General features: G+C 34.9%; 1 protein-coding gene across 8 annotated transcripts in view; it reads right to left on the bottom strand.

Moving 5' to 3' along the window:
- Positions 1-210: 210 nt before the first annotated feature.
- SNTG1 (syntrophin gamma 1) overlaps positions 211-14,032 on the bottom strand; it is a 344,915-nt gene continuing 331,093 nt past the window's right edge. For all 8 annotated transcript variants that reach the window (XM_071804126.1, XM_071804127.1, XM_065832962.2 and 5 more), the window contains one exon: positions 211-6,456. In XM_071804126.1, coding sequence (XP_071660227.1) covers positions 6,298-6,456 — 159 coding nt within the window. In that variant the 3' untranslated portion in view covers positions 211-6,297. The remainder of the gene's footprint in view (positions 6,457-14,032) is intronic.

The following is a 14,032-nucleotide window of genomic DNA, read 5'->3' on the forward strand; positions in this document are numbered from 1 at the left end:
TCCATTACAAAAAGAAACAAAACAAAACATAACAAAAACAAAACAGAAGATAGCATTTTATTAGTGGTACATTAATGAGCTTAAACAACTAAGTGACATGTTTGTCACAAATACATATTACAAACAACCACAAAACCATAACTAAAAATGAAATAAATAATTGGAATAGTTTTTTCTTAAATTTTTAATATTTATAAAATATATAGCACTTTCTATTACATCTTTTCAGTAATTTTTATCCATAACAAATTAAAACTTATGACATATATTGCAAATATGCTAAAGGGATAAGAATAATTAAAAAATCAGAGCTCCTGGAGGTATGAAATACTAAATCAGTTAATGTTTATCAGTTTACTATTGTCTATCCAGATTGTGTATAACCTGCAAAAATAGCAATTTCTTCAACTAATATACATGTTTTTCTTTATAGTATTATACGATTAAGTTTCTAAATGTAAAGCTTCATGGATTTATGCTTCTGTTTTATAGTTGTGCCTAATATGTACCTCTCACTAATATATACTGAATATCTTCATTAGTATATACTAATATACACACACACACACACATACATACACACACACACTCTATGCATTATATATTAGTATATACTGAATAATAAAAGAATTTCGATTGTATTTAGTTAGGATTCTTGTGGAAAAAGTTGTTGAAAGTGGAAGTCATGTTTACCATAGGGAAAACTGACTAGGTTTTGTAAATGAGAACATTTAGTTTTATATTGTTCAATGTATTTTAACAGATTATGAAATATACTATAATAATATACACAATTAAAACAAAAATTTATTTTTATTCCAGTATTCCTATGCTTTATGATTCCAACAGAATATGAACTTTTGCTAAACTTCCTGAAAATGGAGCCAAGCAAATAGAAAAGTGTTGTCACTACAGACCTTAGTACTAAAATTGCACTTAAGAACCTTCCAAGTCAGGAAAGCACTTAAGCTCAGGTGCAACTTCACTTGCTTTAACCTGAATGTTAATTGCACACTTAAGCACTCTTACTTGCACATGGATGCCCTTACCATAATTCTTAATACTGTCCTCCGACTATGTAAGAGATTTAGAGGCTTTGTTATGTAGCTGAGAATACAGTTTTGGTGCCTGTCTGAGCAAAGGGGCTGAGGGAAGATGGAGGTGAGCTTGGAGACCGTAAAGCAAATATTCAGGTATGCGTTTGCCATAGATGGGGAGAGAGATGCAGCAGGAAGAGGGCTGACTAGCATGGAGTAGGCTCCTTGCAGTCAATATTGTCCTGATGTGGTAAGGGAAAAAGGTGATGCAGAATAACCTGTCCTGGGCACTCACCAGCCTTCTTTAGCCTCATTCTGTCCCTTGCCACAGTGCAGCATACCTCTTCAGGCACCAAGCTCTAGTGGGATACACTAAGAGGCTCAGCTTTCTAGGGTCCTTCAAGCACCCACAGTGTATAAGCAGCAGCTGCTGCAGAGACAGAAACAGCTGGCATCAGGAGCTAACGCATCTCAGAGGGTCGCTTCCTCTGAACACATTTCAGTTGGGCTACATGGTCTGAAAGCACACCAGGACGTGGAACTCATATAGGTGTGATGGTCATTTAGTTTTATCCTAAAAAGCACGTTCATGTGCTTAAAGACTGCTCTGTGATATGAAGAACAGCACAGTGAGTGGCAGCAGGCAGGAGTCTGGCTTCAAAAGCACATTCCTGATAAAATGAAAACACTAACGCAGAAGCATGTCTCCTTAGAGACACATACACATGCACAAACCTTCAGTGATTCCAAACTATATTCCTGCCTTGTATTTCCCTTTTGAGAGACACAAGTGCTACTTTAGGCATCTAAGACAGACATTTAAATTTCAGGAGTTTGAGTCTCTCGTGTTTCCCATCACAGAGCAATGGTCAGAGATATGAGTTCAAAGTATGAACTCACAATTGTTCAAGGTTAAACATTTTAATATGAGCGTAAACTTTTTTTCCTTTACTACACTTTTTCAGGGACCAGACCCTGTAAGGAAATGGAAAGTACAATACAAGGAACAGTTTTTAATATTAATAAAATTACGTTTTCCAAAAAGTTCCTTTGGAGTTGCCATGCCAGAATGAAAATCAGTCTTTCTTTTTGGCATAGGGAATACTTGAGGATACTTAGACAATATGGAGCAAAGCTGCTGAATTTCTAAGGGTAGCAACTGTACATTCGCAAGTTCTTCAGCCTTTTTTTAAAAAGTTATTACTAGTTTGTTTGATGTAAGAAATGTCTTAAGGCATTGAATAAACCAAATCACGTTTAAAGTAATAGGCTGCAGTGTTAACAACTACCTACTCATGTTTAACTATGCACTTTGAAATGTTCTGATAAAGTCTATGCACACAAAGTAAATAAATGTATTTGTGTGGAATCAAGAAATAATTTGGAAAATAATATTTGTCATGATTCTCATCCCAAAGCTTATGGATACTACGTATTATTGGTTTGCATTCTTATGAATTTTAGTTTGAACAGACAGAACTTCAAATTATTGGTTTTAAAAAATAACCCACTTTCAACCAGTTTGTCTCCATAAACTTCTTGCTGCACTTAATTAACAAAATAAAATGGCCAACATTTAAAAACCTCCTGATTTTTACTATAAAGGTGCCTTCATTCTACTGGAATGCAAAGCTCTTTTGAAAATCTAGAACTGTACTTTTAAACAGATGTAGGAAATGAAACATAGTCATTCACTGATGAAATCGAGAATAACATGTATTCAAATTTGCAACACTTTCATAATAAAATTATGCTAACAGTATAACCTAGCATATGCTTAGTTCTGTGAAGGTCAGATCATCTAAAATTTCCATCATAAAACAAAGCAAATCAAACCAAATATATTTAGTTATACTTAAGAGTACATGTTTTTGGTATACTATATAACATCAATAGGCACAGTACTATAAAGATTTTTTTTATTAAACTCAAGAGTATTATGACATAAAGAGAACAAATTACATTTTATGCTATGAGTTGGTTTGCTCTTTTTTGTTAAGGAATTTGCTTTCATTTGCATACATATTGTTAGCAAAAGCTGATAGTTCATTACATTCGTGTTATTTCATTGTCACTGGGCTGTGTTGACTTACAAAATGCTTGTATTTGTTATATGTCACATGTGAAATGAGAAACTGCAGCATAAAGCCTGGGTTTTGACATATGTATATGAAGTTCACTATGATTTAAATGAAAATATAGCCTTTTAATATGTTTGCTAATTATATTTTGCTATTTCAAGAATAGTCATAACACAGAGTTTAAAATTTTCCTTCTTTGGTTCAAGACTGAAATTCTGACTAACTTGCTCTAAAAGGGCAAGCCTGGATGCAGAGTCACCTCTGAATATTCTGAGAGGTCAGTACACTAACCCCTGCTGCATTTGCAAACCAACATTGATCTGCAGTCAAGGCTATTCTCACAGCACTTTTATCTTATTGAAAATGCAAGTATTGATTTTATCTACTAGTTTATCTATTTGAAATATAGGGGTTTAGAAAAACAACAACAAAAAATCAATTTACAGGCTAATGTTTGTCTCTTAAATGTTGCTTATTTAATGCTCAGTTACAAAAGGCTGATGAATTCAGCACTTCTACAAACAGAATACGTGACTGAGATTTCTAGGATGCCCTGGTAGAGTCCCAAAATTTCATGACATTAGTTCCATTCTGCACAAGGGTTATTTTTTATTTTATTTTATTTTTTTATTTTATTTTGGGGTGGGGGTTTTTCATATAATGGAATCCCTTAATCTACAGCAATTTACAATGACATACTTTCTGTCAGCTTTGGTAAACGTTTTGCTCATTTAAGCACATTAAAAAATGTTCACTAAACAACTCTCAGTTTCATTGGTACAACTGTGCATATAACATGGACAGCTGAAGGAAACACATTAAACTGGCAGCTGATTAGTTTTAGATTCTGCTATTGTCAGCAGAGTATTTACTGAGATGTTAGCACATGCCAACACTGTGATTGCTGAGTGCCACAGCAACACACTGAAAGGAAGGAGAGGATTCGAGGGCACAGAGGAGAGCTGTCATTAACAGATACTGAGATTCTGTTTTCAGCATTGGCAGTGCTCTGCAAAATTTGTATTTCCAGTATATGCTTTCTTGACAAGGACACAGTGCTTGAGTTACCATCTTTAAACCTCTTAGACTTGTAGCTTTGGATTCAAAATATCTGGGGTTTGTACTCTCCCAGGAACAAATTTGAGATCCCCTGGACAGTCACAGTAGTTTTATGTGTCATTCAGAGACTAGAATGTGACACACTTATTTAGGGGCAATTCATATAAACAAACACATGATGATGTCTGTAAAAATGTTGGATTTTTATGATACTTACAGCTTTTAATAGCTGGATTACAACATCATTTCACTGTATTTAGCACAGAAAATAAATATGTAACCCTTGGTAGTGAACTAATAAGAAGTAAGCTTGTACTGACAGGCATTTGCAACTGACAAAAAGGTCCCCAGAAAGTATATTTTCAGATTATTTGGAACTAGTATCAAGTGAGACCAGCTATTCTTCAAGGCAAGGATATTCTCACACACATAAATGCAAATGTTTCTAATGCAAAGCAAAAAAACAGAGACATGATTTGCCTCTACAGTTCATTCATCTTTTGCCCCTGCCTTGCATCTTGAATAGTTGCTATTTTGAAAAAGCTTTCCTCTGGCTTCAATTTTGAAGTTCTAATTATCTTGATATGTAGAAAGGGATGTGACAGAATTAGTCTTTCTGGTAAACAAGGCAGATGGTGTACATAACCTTTACATGCTATGTGCTTTTATAACAAATTTAAGTGGAAAAAAATAATAAAAAAAAAGGTAGTTTTGATTTCAATATAATAAACAGGAACCATACAAAGTACTATGTAAAATGTTATGCATACACGGTAACTGCAATGACCATTCTTCCTGCAGTTTTTAGGTTCTTTTACGCTGTCTGGCAAAAAAAAAAAATCCGTCATCTTTTCTGTTGTTTTCCACATGTTCCCACCACTTTTTAAATCTTCACTGATGTGTCTAATAGCACAAAATTAAATTATTTTGAAAAATGATATTTAAATAAACTTATTAATTTTAAATTTACAAGTCCTTCAGCTTTCATGATTAAATGATACTCTGAAACTAGTATGTGGTTCAGAATGATGTAATAACATACAAAGACATTATGCATTCTGTCATCTATTCTTTACAGATTATTTAATTTATTCCTGTCTTTTACTAAGAATATACATTAAAAAACCAACAACTATTAAGACTTCAAAGGGTGGACTCATTTTTCAAGCATAACATAGGTTGTCTATTTGGAGCCTGAGTGGAACAGAAGTTCTACTTATGATGTCAAATCAAGGTTAAACATGGAAACAGTGTACCAAGTGGATTCTCTCTGTCAAGTCTGCTGAAAAATAGACTGTTAGATTTACAGAAAATAATTTTTGACAAAGGGAGGAAGTAAATATCAGACATGATACTTTACACACTTGCACTTAATTTGTAATTAAATTCATCTCACAATATTTACTTGAAGAAGAGGGATTTAGTCATGGGAAGATGTTTTGGTTTTTGTGGCTTTCTTTTTATTTAATGTATCAGTCCAATATGGCTATATCTTTGTTGTTGTTATTATTAGACTAAAGGAACAAAATAGAAAAAGCAGCATGACTCCACATATGGACACAAGTATGGATTTACAACGATGCTTAAAGTGCTTTCTTATTTGAGGGGATACTTACACAGAGGCCTTTTCATGCTTATCTCCTTGTCACCATGTACTATATGCTGTTGCTTGCTCTTATGTCATTTATAATATAATGATAGGGTAATAGGTTTGTACTCAGAGTTTAGCATATAGTCATAAAAAAACATCTGAAAACAGGAAAATGACAATTCTATTTGTGTATTATTATAGCAATTTGAAAATTTTATTAAATACTGAAGTGCTTCATCTTGTCATTTATCCCTTTGCTTCCAGTGTTGCTTAAAACACTATGTAAGTACAAACAGATCATACTAAAAGCATATCAATCCTATTCTGGGGTTTTGAGTAGGATTATTTACTGATGTCTTGCAGAACAGAGACGAATTTATGATCCCACGTGACCATTTATCTGCTGATGCTGCAAGATGTCTTGCCTCCAGGACTGCTTTCCATGTGCATGGTTCGCCAAAGGTCTACATCTTATGAATATTTATACATTGTTATGTCTTGTTAAGCGGCAGTGCTGTACTGTGAGATGTCAAGTAGCATACTTTAATTTGCCAGTACCAGAAGTTGTGGGAGCAGCAGAAGCTGTGGCTTGACTGCCTACGTACAAAGGGTCCAAACAAGCCACTTTGGCTGCAAAGAATGAGTGGATACAGTGAAGGACTGCAAACAAGTTGGAAAACTCCAGTTCCTGGAAATGAAAACAAAAAGATTAAACATGAAACAAAAGAGCACAAACATGTAGCCAGGCATGAACTGCTGTTCGAAGAGAAATAATTTTAATAGTTTGATGTAATTCTGTTAATGTTCCTGTCAATTTTCCATTATAGGGACTTAGACACTAAAGTATCTCTATTTGGTAATTAATTGTTCAGAGATTAAGACGGATAAATTTCTGAGTTAACTGTCTCTATATAAATATGACATCCTACCTGCTAAAGGGGAAAGAAAGTGACACCATATAATTTTTTTTTTTTTTTCCCCCCAGGTTAATGTAAATCTGGCACTTCAGTATATTTAATTTAGACAGAAATTTGAGGACTGCGCCATAACAGTCTACAAATCTTTGGACTACTATTGTGTGTGAAATAGATGTTGAGTTCCACGTATGTTACATTACGTCATCATGTCACATATTCAAAAAGTGCTACTATCACACAGTGATATCCTGGATCCATTTTCATTGGGATGGCAACCATCATTGGACAGGGAAAAAAAAAAAAAGCAAAAGACTCCATGTTTTAAATTTATTAGTTATAAAATTCGTTCTTTTTCTTCTTTAATTGACATTTCTTTATAGGTGCTTAGCATGTGATTAGAATAGCTGGGACTCTTTTAGACACCACTACAGAGGAAATAAATAAAAACTACATTTTTTTTGCATATATAAATTTGCTCCTTTGTGTATAATTGACTTGGTCTGATCAATCTTTTTTAGGTTGTCTTTAGTATGTGTTTTGGATTTGGCATTTAACCAATCACTATATGTTATATTTGAAAGAAAACACTGAGGTGTTTGAATACATTTAAGTGTAGGGGTGGTGGTGAAAAGCTGCCATCTTTCTGCTTTGATTCACTGCCTATACAGATTTCTTCATTATAATATGAAAACAGTCATAAATATCTGTGTTATATTCGATTTATCTTTCTGTCCAGCACTGGTATTTTCAGGTTATGTAGTGCCGAGGATTTCTGGTTTTTGTTTAGAAGAATACTTATAACGTTGTAAATTCAACAGAAATTGTTAAATTTCTCAAAATGGTATTAAACTGAAATTTTGTGCCTCTTGAGGTTTCCTGGTAGATATTGCTTCACGTAATTCACGGAGGCATTCAAAAATACTCCATGTGCAAGAGACAACAACTGCCTGAAAGCAGACAGCTGCATGTGTAGAGCATCCAGTGATGTACTAAATGGGTGGATCTTGTTTTAGTTCTCTTACAACCTGAGCAGATGTCCTTCGGACAAGCTCAGAAATGAATTTTTAATATCCCATGAGTTTCTTTAAACTCCCTTAACTGCCAATTCTCCATAAAGAAGATAAAGTTTATGCCAAGTTTCACAAACCTGCCATCTGTGTCTATTTAATAAATCTGTTTAGAGACATTTTCGTTTTTAAATATTGGGAGAAGGGTAATTTTATCACTGTGACAAAGGTTCCTACCTCCCCCTCCTCCTCAGTTTCAAAGATATTATAGATAGGAAAAAAAAATGGAATTTCTGAGATGAGGAAACAAGGAATTATTGAAGCTATTTCAAAATAAGAACTATCAGTCATTGAAATTAGGTTAATTTTCATTTAACAGTCTTCTATTAATATAATATTGTTTACCCTTTTGGTGCTATAAAATAAAACTGAAGTTTAAGATGAGAGAATAAATATGTAGTGGAACATTTAAATACCTGTGTGATTCTGTGTGTTATCTGTAGAAGGACTGCATTTCCTCCTATGCCTCAATAGGACAAGCTTATTAAAACAAATATTACAGTTTGAGAATTGTTCAAGTCCATTAGGTAATCCTACTAGCTGAGAGTCCTTACTATCACAATTACAGCTCCTGGACACTGTATTTTCACAGTGCATTAGTACAAATACTACCAGCAGTTATCACAGGTGTTTCTGCAGCAGGAACACATTGGGAAGATTCATTGCTCAATGGACCTTAAAGGAAAATGGGTGAGGTGTCAGAACAGTCTCTAAAGGTCCCATTGGTTTACTGTTACTGATAGTAATGATGCAATGCAGAAATTAACTTGACTGCAGAGACGAGCACTAAGAAGTTCAGCAAACACTAGATTATTATTTGCCATTAAACATTATTCCTATTTCAAGGTAGACATGCATATTTAGCTGGAAATTAAAGCAATGTGAAACACAGTAGGCTGATTGGTATGTGTTGGGTACATACAGGGCTGATTAATGGTGGCAGCTCAGTTCACAGGAGCCTGATTGATGGAAATGGGATCCATCAGGAGCAACACTTTCCTGGCAGATTAGCCTAGTCACAAGAAAGCTTAATGAACAGATGAGGCTTCATGTAGAGCTGCTGACAGATAAAACATTCCCTCACTTCTGCTGAGATCTTGCACTTTTTGCTGCCCACAGATCTGCATTGCTGCCTGCAGATGGAGTGGAACCCACAAGCTTTTGTGCATACCGGGTCACCCCTGGCTGTTTTCATATATATTTTGTTATCAGACATCCTTTTGTCTGAATACTCTTTCACCCAGCACAGTGTTGTGTGTTGCACATCCAGTTTCAAGTAAACAAGCAGGCAAACCCTAAGAAACCTGAAGGAATATGCAGTGAAGCTATTAAAGTTGTTGTCATTGGTAAAAAGGAGATGTTCTGAATCCCAAAAAAAACCAAAGAAATCTAAACTTAAGCCACATCTATTTGTCCATCTAAAAGTACACAATGGACTGCTATTCTAGCTTGCAGACTCTACACTTCACCTAAGAACCTACTCTCCTAGGAATATCAGTATACCCTTTGATCTTCATATTGCCTTTCATGCTATTTCTTGATCAAACTACTATCACCCTACATTGCTGCCACTGCTGCCATTCCCAGATTATTATCCTGAACATGAACAGCTTCTGCAGAGGACAACAAGTGGGAAGAAAAGTATTTGAGAAAGATGCAGTCATTGAGCCTGATCAGAAGTGTGTGGGAATTCCAGTATCCTTTCACAAAGAAAGTCTGGTTCAAAAGGACAGGGATAGAAAGAAAAGAGGGAGTTCCCTCAGATGGAAAACAAAACAAAACAAATCCACAAAAAAACAAACCAACCCATACCAGCCAAACAAACACACCATATCCTCTTATTACATTGTATTAATGATACAACTACATAATCAATACATATTCAAAATCACACAATTGTAAATTTGTAAGCATGATCAGGGTAGAAAAAAAATCTTTTATTTTCATCCATATATAAACTGCTGATATGAGAAGATTTTCGTTCTTTTATCAAATGTGGTCTTTCTATATTAGCATAGAATCTGATCTAAAGTAGATATTTAACAGATAATCCATGTACAACATAAGAGGAAACTAAAATATTAAATCACACAACCAACACAGGTCAGAAATTTGAACTCAGAATGCAGTCACTGCAATTGAGCAATCACACTGTAAAAATCCTGAGGATGCATACTTAAAGCCCGTTTAGAGATGATATGCTAAGTTTCAAGAGCATTGTGACTGTGATGCTCACAGAAAAACCCTCAAGGTTAAGAACAAGTATTAATTTAAAATCATATTTTGGAGAATATACTTTAAATTAGCGGAAACATCAGTCTGGAAAATGGTGCAAACATCCATCAAGACATCTTGCAACACTTGAAAGTGAGCATTTTGTTCACATTACAACTCAGGCTATTTGTCTTACTTAAGATTAGATTCTATACAAGCTAATTTCAAGCAAAAATTAATTGTCATGAATTGCTATTAAAGTAGTATTAATTAATCAATAAATATTAATGCTAAATCCTTTAAGTTGTAATTTTTCCTTTGCTGATACTGTATTTCTGCCCCCTTCTGTTCTCCATATTCAAATAGGCTAAGGCAATTGACTGGATCTTTATCCTGATGTCCTGATTTTTGAATGCACTTTGGGTTTGCAACACTCAACTTAGGGCTTGAGCTGGTCTGTGAACAAAAGCTAACCTGATTCAGCACAGCTTTGTGACCTTGCCCGAGTTTTTCTGACAAAACTGTTGAGCTGTGAAAAAGCTCTGAAAGTTGAGAAAGCTGAAAGCACAGACAAAAGTGTAGCTTTCGAGTTATACATACATTTTACAAAGCACAGAAATTCTCAGATCACATGAATTACTGATCTGTGCATTTACTTAAAAAATTAAAATGGAAATTGCATGTAATAAGAAAAAATGTGCTGATGCTGATTTTAATATACATTACACACTTCTATATTTGGGAGCATATATATATCTCAAAAGAGGATCTTGCATAGATTTAAGATACTCTTCATCTCTGTCAGAAAAATATAAAGCAGTTACTATTGCAGTGGTCCAATACTTAGCCAGGTAAAATTGAAGGGCACAGCACTCTGTGTATATTATAGTTCTGAGATTGTGTTAATCTTTGGAAGCTCTGTGATACTGCAGAGATGCTAATGGATCATTAAACTATAGCTAAATATGTAGGTACATAAACAGGTAACTAGATAGGAAGGTGACTCTCTGTGTCCTATAGATGAGGAGAAAGCTTTGCCCTCCATGCTTGTTTTTTATAACCCAACCCGAGCAGCTCAGTAAGAATGAAGGAGAGAGTCCATGTTCTGCCAAGCCGATAGCTCTATTTTGTAGCTCTCAGTCAGAAAAATTCTGTCTGACTGTGCAAACTAGTGCAATATCTCCTGCAGAGTGACAGCTGGGAAATAACCTACAGATTGGAATGTCTAGGGGGTATCTGTGATTAATGTTGCCCCTAAGTGGTTTTCCTCTCAGAAACCTCTTTGACTTTCCTTAGAGACCTTTTAAGTTGGGTATTTGAATACAGGCACTCTGCCACTGACTGACTGTTGTGACCTATGGTAATTACTGTTCAGATTTTTCAGACTGAAATTGCTTAAATCTACAAGGAAACACATCTTTTATACTACCATATGTGTATCTTTATAGTAACATAATATTCCTTACAAAGAAGACAAACAAAAAAATCTGTATGAAGTCTGTACAGAAGAAAAGGCAATATTTTAACAGTATGTCAGACAATAGTGCAAATGTGTAAATATTTAAAATTATTTTCAAGCTGAAAAGAAATATGCCTGGTTAAATTGTAACTATTGAAACACACTGTAAAAATATTTGGCAGCATTTATAAAAATATTAATTATTCAGTGTCAGTGAAGGACTTTCTATCACTTAGGAATATAAAGTCTGGTGACCAAGTGTGTTTGAAAACCGAACCAAACCAAACCAAACCAAAACTGACTGATGAATGCATGTGGTTCTTCATTTTTTCTCAAAAAAATATTTTTTCCCGATTCTTCACAATTATGAAGACAGTATGGCTAAAATCTAAAAAACTGCTGTATAATTATTTTTTACAAGCAATTTCCATCTGCAAGTTTATTTCTACAATAATAAAAAATATATCTAAATTTTGGATCAAAATTCAATAGCTAAGCACTCTGACACTCTTAATTCTCTAGGTAATGAATAAGTATTCTAAAGCTGAAAGATATCTCACAGATACAACATGCCATAATCACAGACATCTGGGATGGCATGAGATACACAAAATGGACAGCATAGTAAATGATAACTCGTATTTTACAGGAAGGAATTATATAGAATCATAGAACCATTCAGATTGGAGAAGATGATTAGGATCATCAAGTCCAACTGTAAATCTAACACTGTTCAAGTCCAACACTAAACCATGTTGCTAAGAACCTCATCTATGTGTCTTTTTAACACTTCCAGGGATGATGACTCCACCACTTACCTGGGCAGCCTTTTTCAGCGCCTGACAACCCTTTCTGTGAAGAAATTTTTCCTAATATCCAATCTGAACCTCCCCTGGCACAACTTGATGTCATTTCCTCTCGTCCTATCACTCGTTACTTGGGAGAAGAGACCAACACCCACCTTCCTACAACCTCCTTTCAGTTGTAGAGAGTGCTAAGGTCTCCCCTCAGCCTCCTTTTCTCCAGGCTAAACAGTCCCAGTTCCCTCAGTCGATCCTCATAAGACTTGTGTTCCCGAACAGGGGGGCAATCACTTCCGTAGTCCTGCTGGCCACACTATTTTTGATACCAGCCAGGATGCCACTGACCTCCTTGGCCACCTGGGTACATTGCCAGCTCACATTCAGCTGGCTGTCAACCAAGATGAAAGCAATATTATCTAAAAAAACACCCAACAAAACCCCCCCTATGTCTAGATGACCTCACATTTGCAGGGAGAAACTGGATTATAGTGCATTAACTGTAGTGCCATAGTTGAAACCTGGAGATGAAGGAAAACAGGTCTTGGAGGCAAGAAAAGCAGGAGTCTCAGATCAGCTGTGGATACACCTTAGCAGGTTCTGCATAGAGTGTGTTATCATTAACAATGAAGAAGGAAAAAGTACTCTCTGTCAAAGTTACCTGCCATGCTTTGCTTCTTTATTAGTGCTTGGAAATGCAGAAGTGAAGAGCCTTAGTACATTTGGGCAATGCCTCCTCCATTTTTTGTTTTTGTTCTTAGCTGTGAGTTCTCATTTCACTATATTCTGATTATTCATCATGTAATATAACTGGCAAAAAATTAACTTTACATAAAAAAAGAAAAGAAAAATTATGCTGTTTCCCCTTACAACAGTGGGTCTCCCAGCCATCTGAAGAACAGAGCTGCATTTGACAGGTGATGATAGCTGTGGCCATGAATATTCATCACAACCTTTAACAGATGTTTTACAAAATTCTCATAATCTGATTCCAAATGAAGAATGCATACGGTATGCATGAACCTTGGTATTACGAGCATTTCTGAAAATCTGATTAATACTTCCTAATGACTCATGAGTTCCCCAAATAGCTATATCTCTAACTCCGTAATGTTAGTAAAGCCCAAATAATAGAGGCTAGTGTGTTACATCTCTTCTCATGTTGTATTGTGCTTTAAATCCATGAAAGGCTTAACGGATACTGAAGGTGCCTATCCATAGAATTTTAAACTAACTGAAGTTGAAAAAATATGGCTCATGGATCTCTACATTCATTTTATAGCAACACTTATCTATGTTTCTTAGACTAAGCAACATACTTCATATGTAAACAAATCAGAATGGATAGAACTGCTCACTGTAAATGCTGTAGAACCTTCCAAAGACAACAGAATCTGACATTTTTGATTATTATATAATTGGTATACATTGATCACCAAGAAAATTATTTTAAAGTAACACATTTTTATTTAAAAATTGATCAATGTGGAAATTTAAATTTATAATTAAAAGAAGCAACCAGGGAGCATAACAGCATATCAATAAGCATGCTAGCAAGTTTTCATAATATTCTATCTTCATAAGGTAGAAGGTAGTATTTCTACCTTGATAAAAAGTAGAAAGATGAAGTTTCCCAGAAATAGAGCTCTATTAAGTTGGAGTGGGAATTACGGTAGGTGCGATAAAGCTACCAGAGTACTTCCAAGGCTTGTAAAGTGATTTACCTGACAGATTTTATTTAAAACATGAAAACATTTTGATAAAAAATATTCTTCTTCAAAATCTAGAATTCATACTTTGTTTTAAT

Source organism: Patagioenas fasciata, chromosome 2, assembly GCF_037038585.1.
Source record: "Patagioenas fasciata isolate bPatFas1 chromosome 2, bPatFas1.hap1, whole genome shotgun sequence".
In the NCBI taxonomy this organism is placed as follows: domain Eukaryota; kingdom Metazoa; phylum Chordata; class Aves; order Columbiformes; family Columbidae; genus Patagioenas; species Patagioenas fasciata.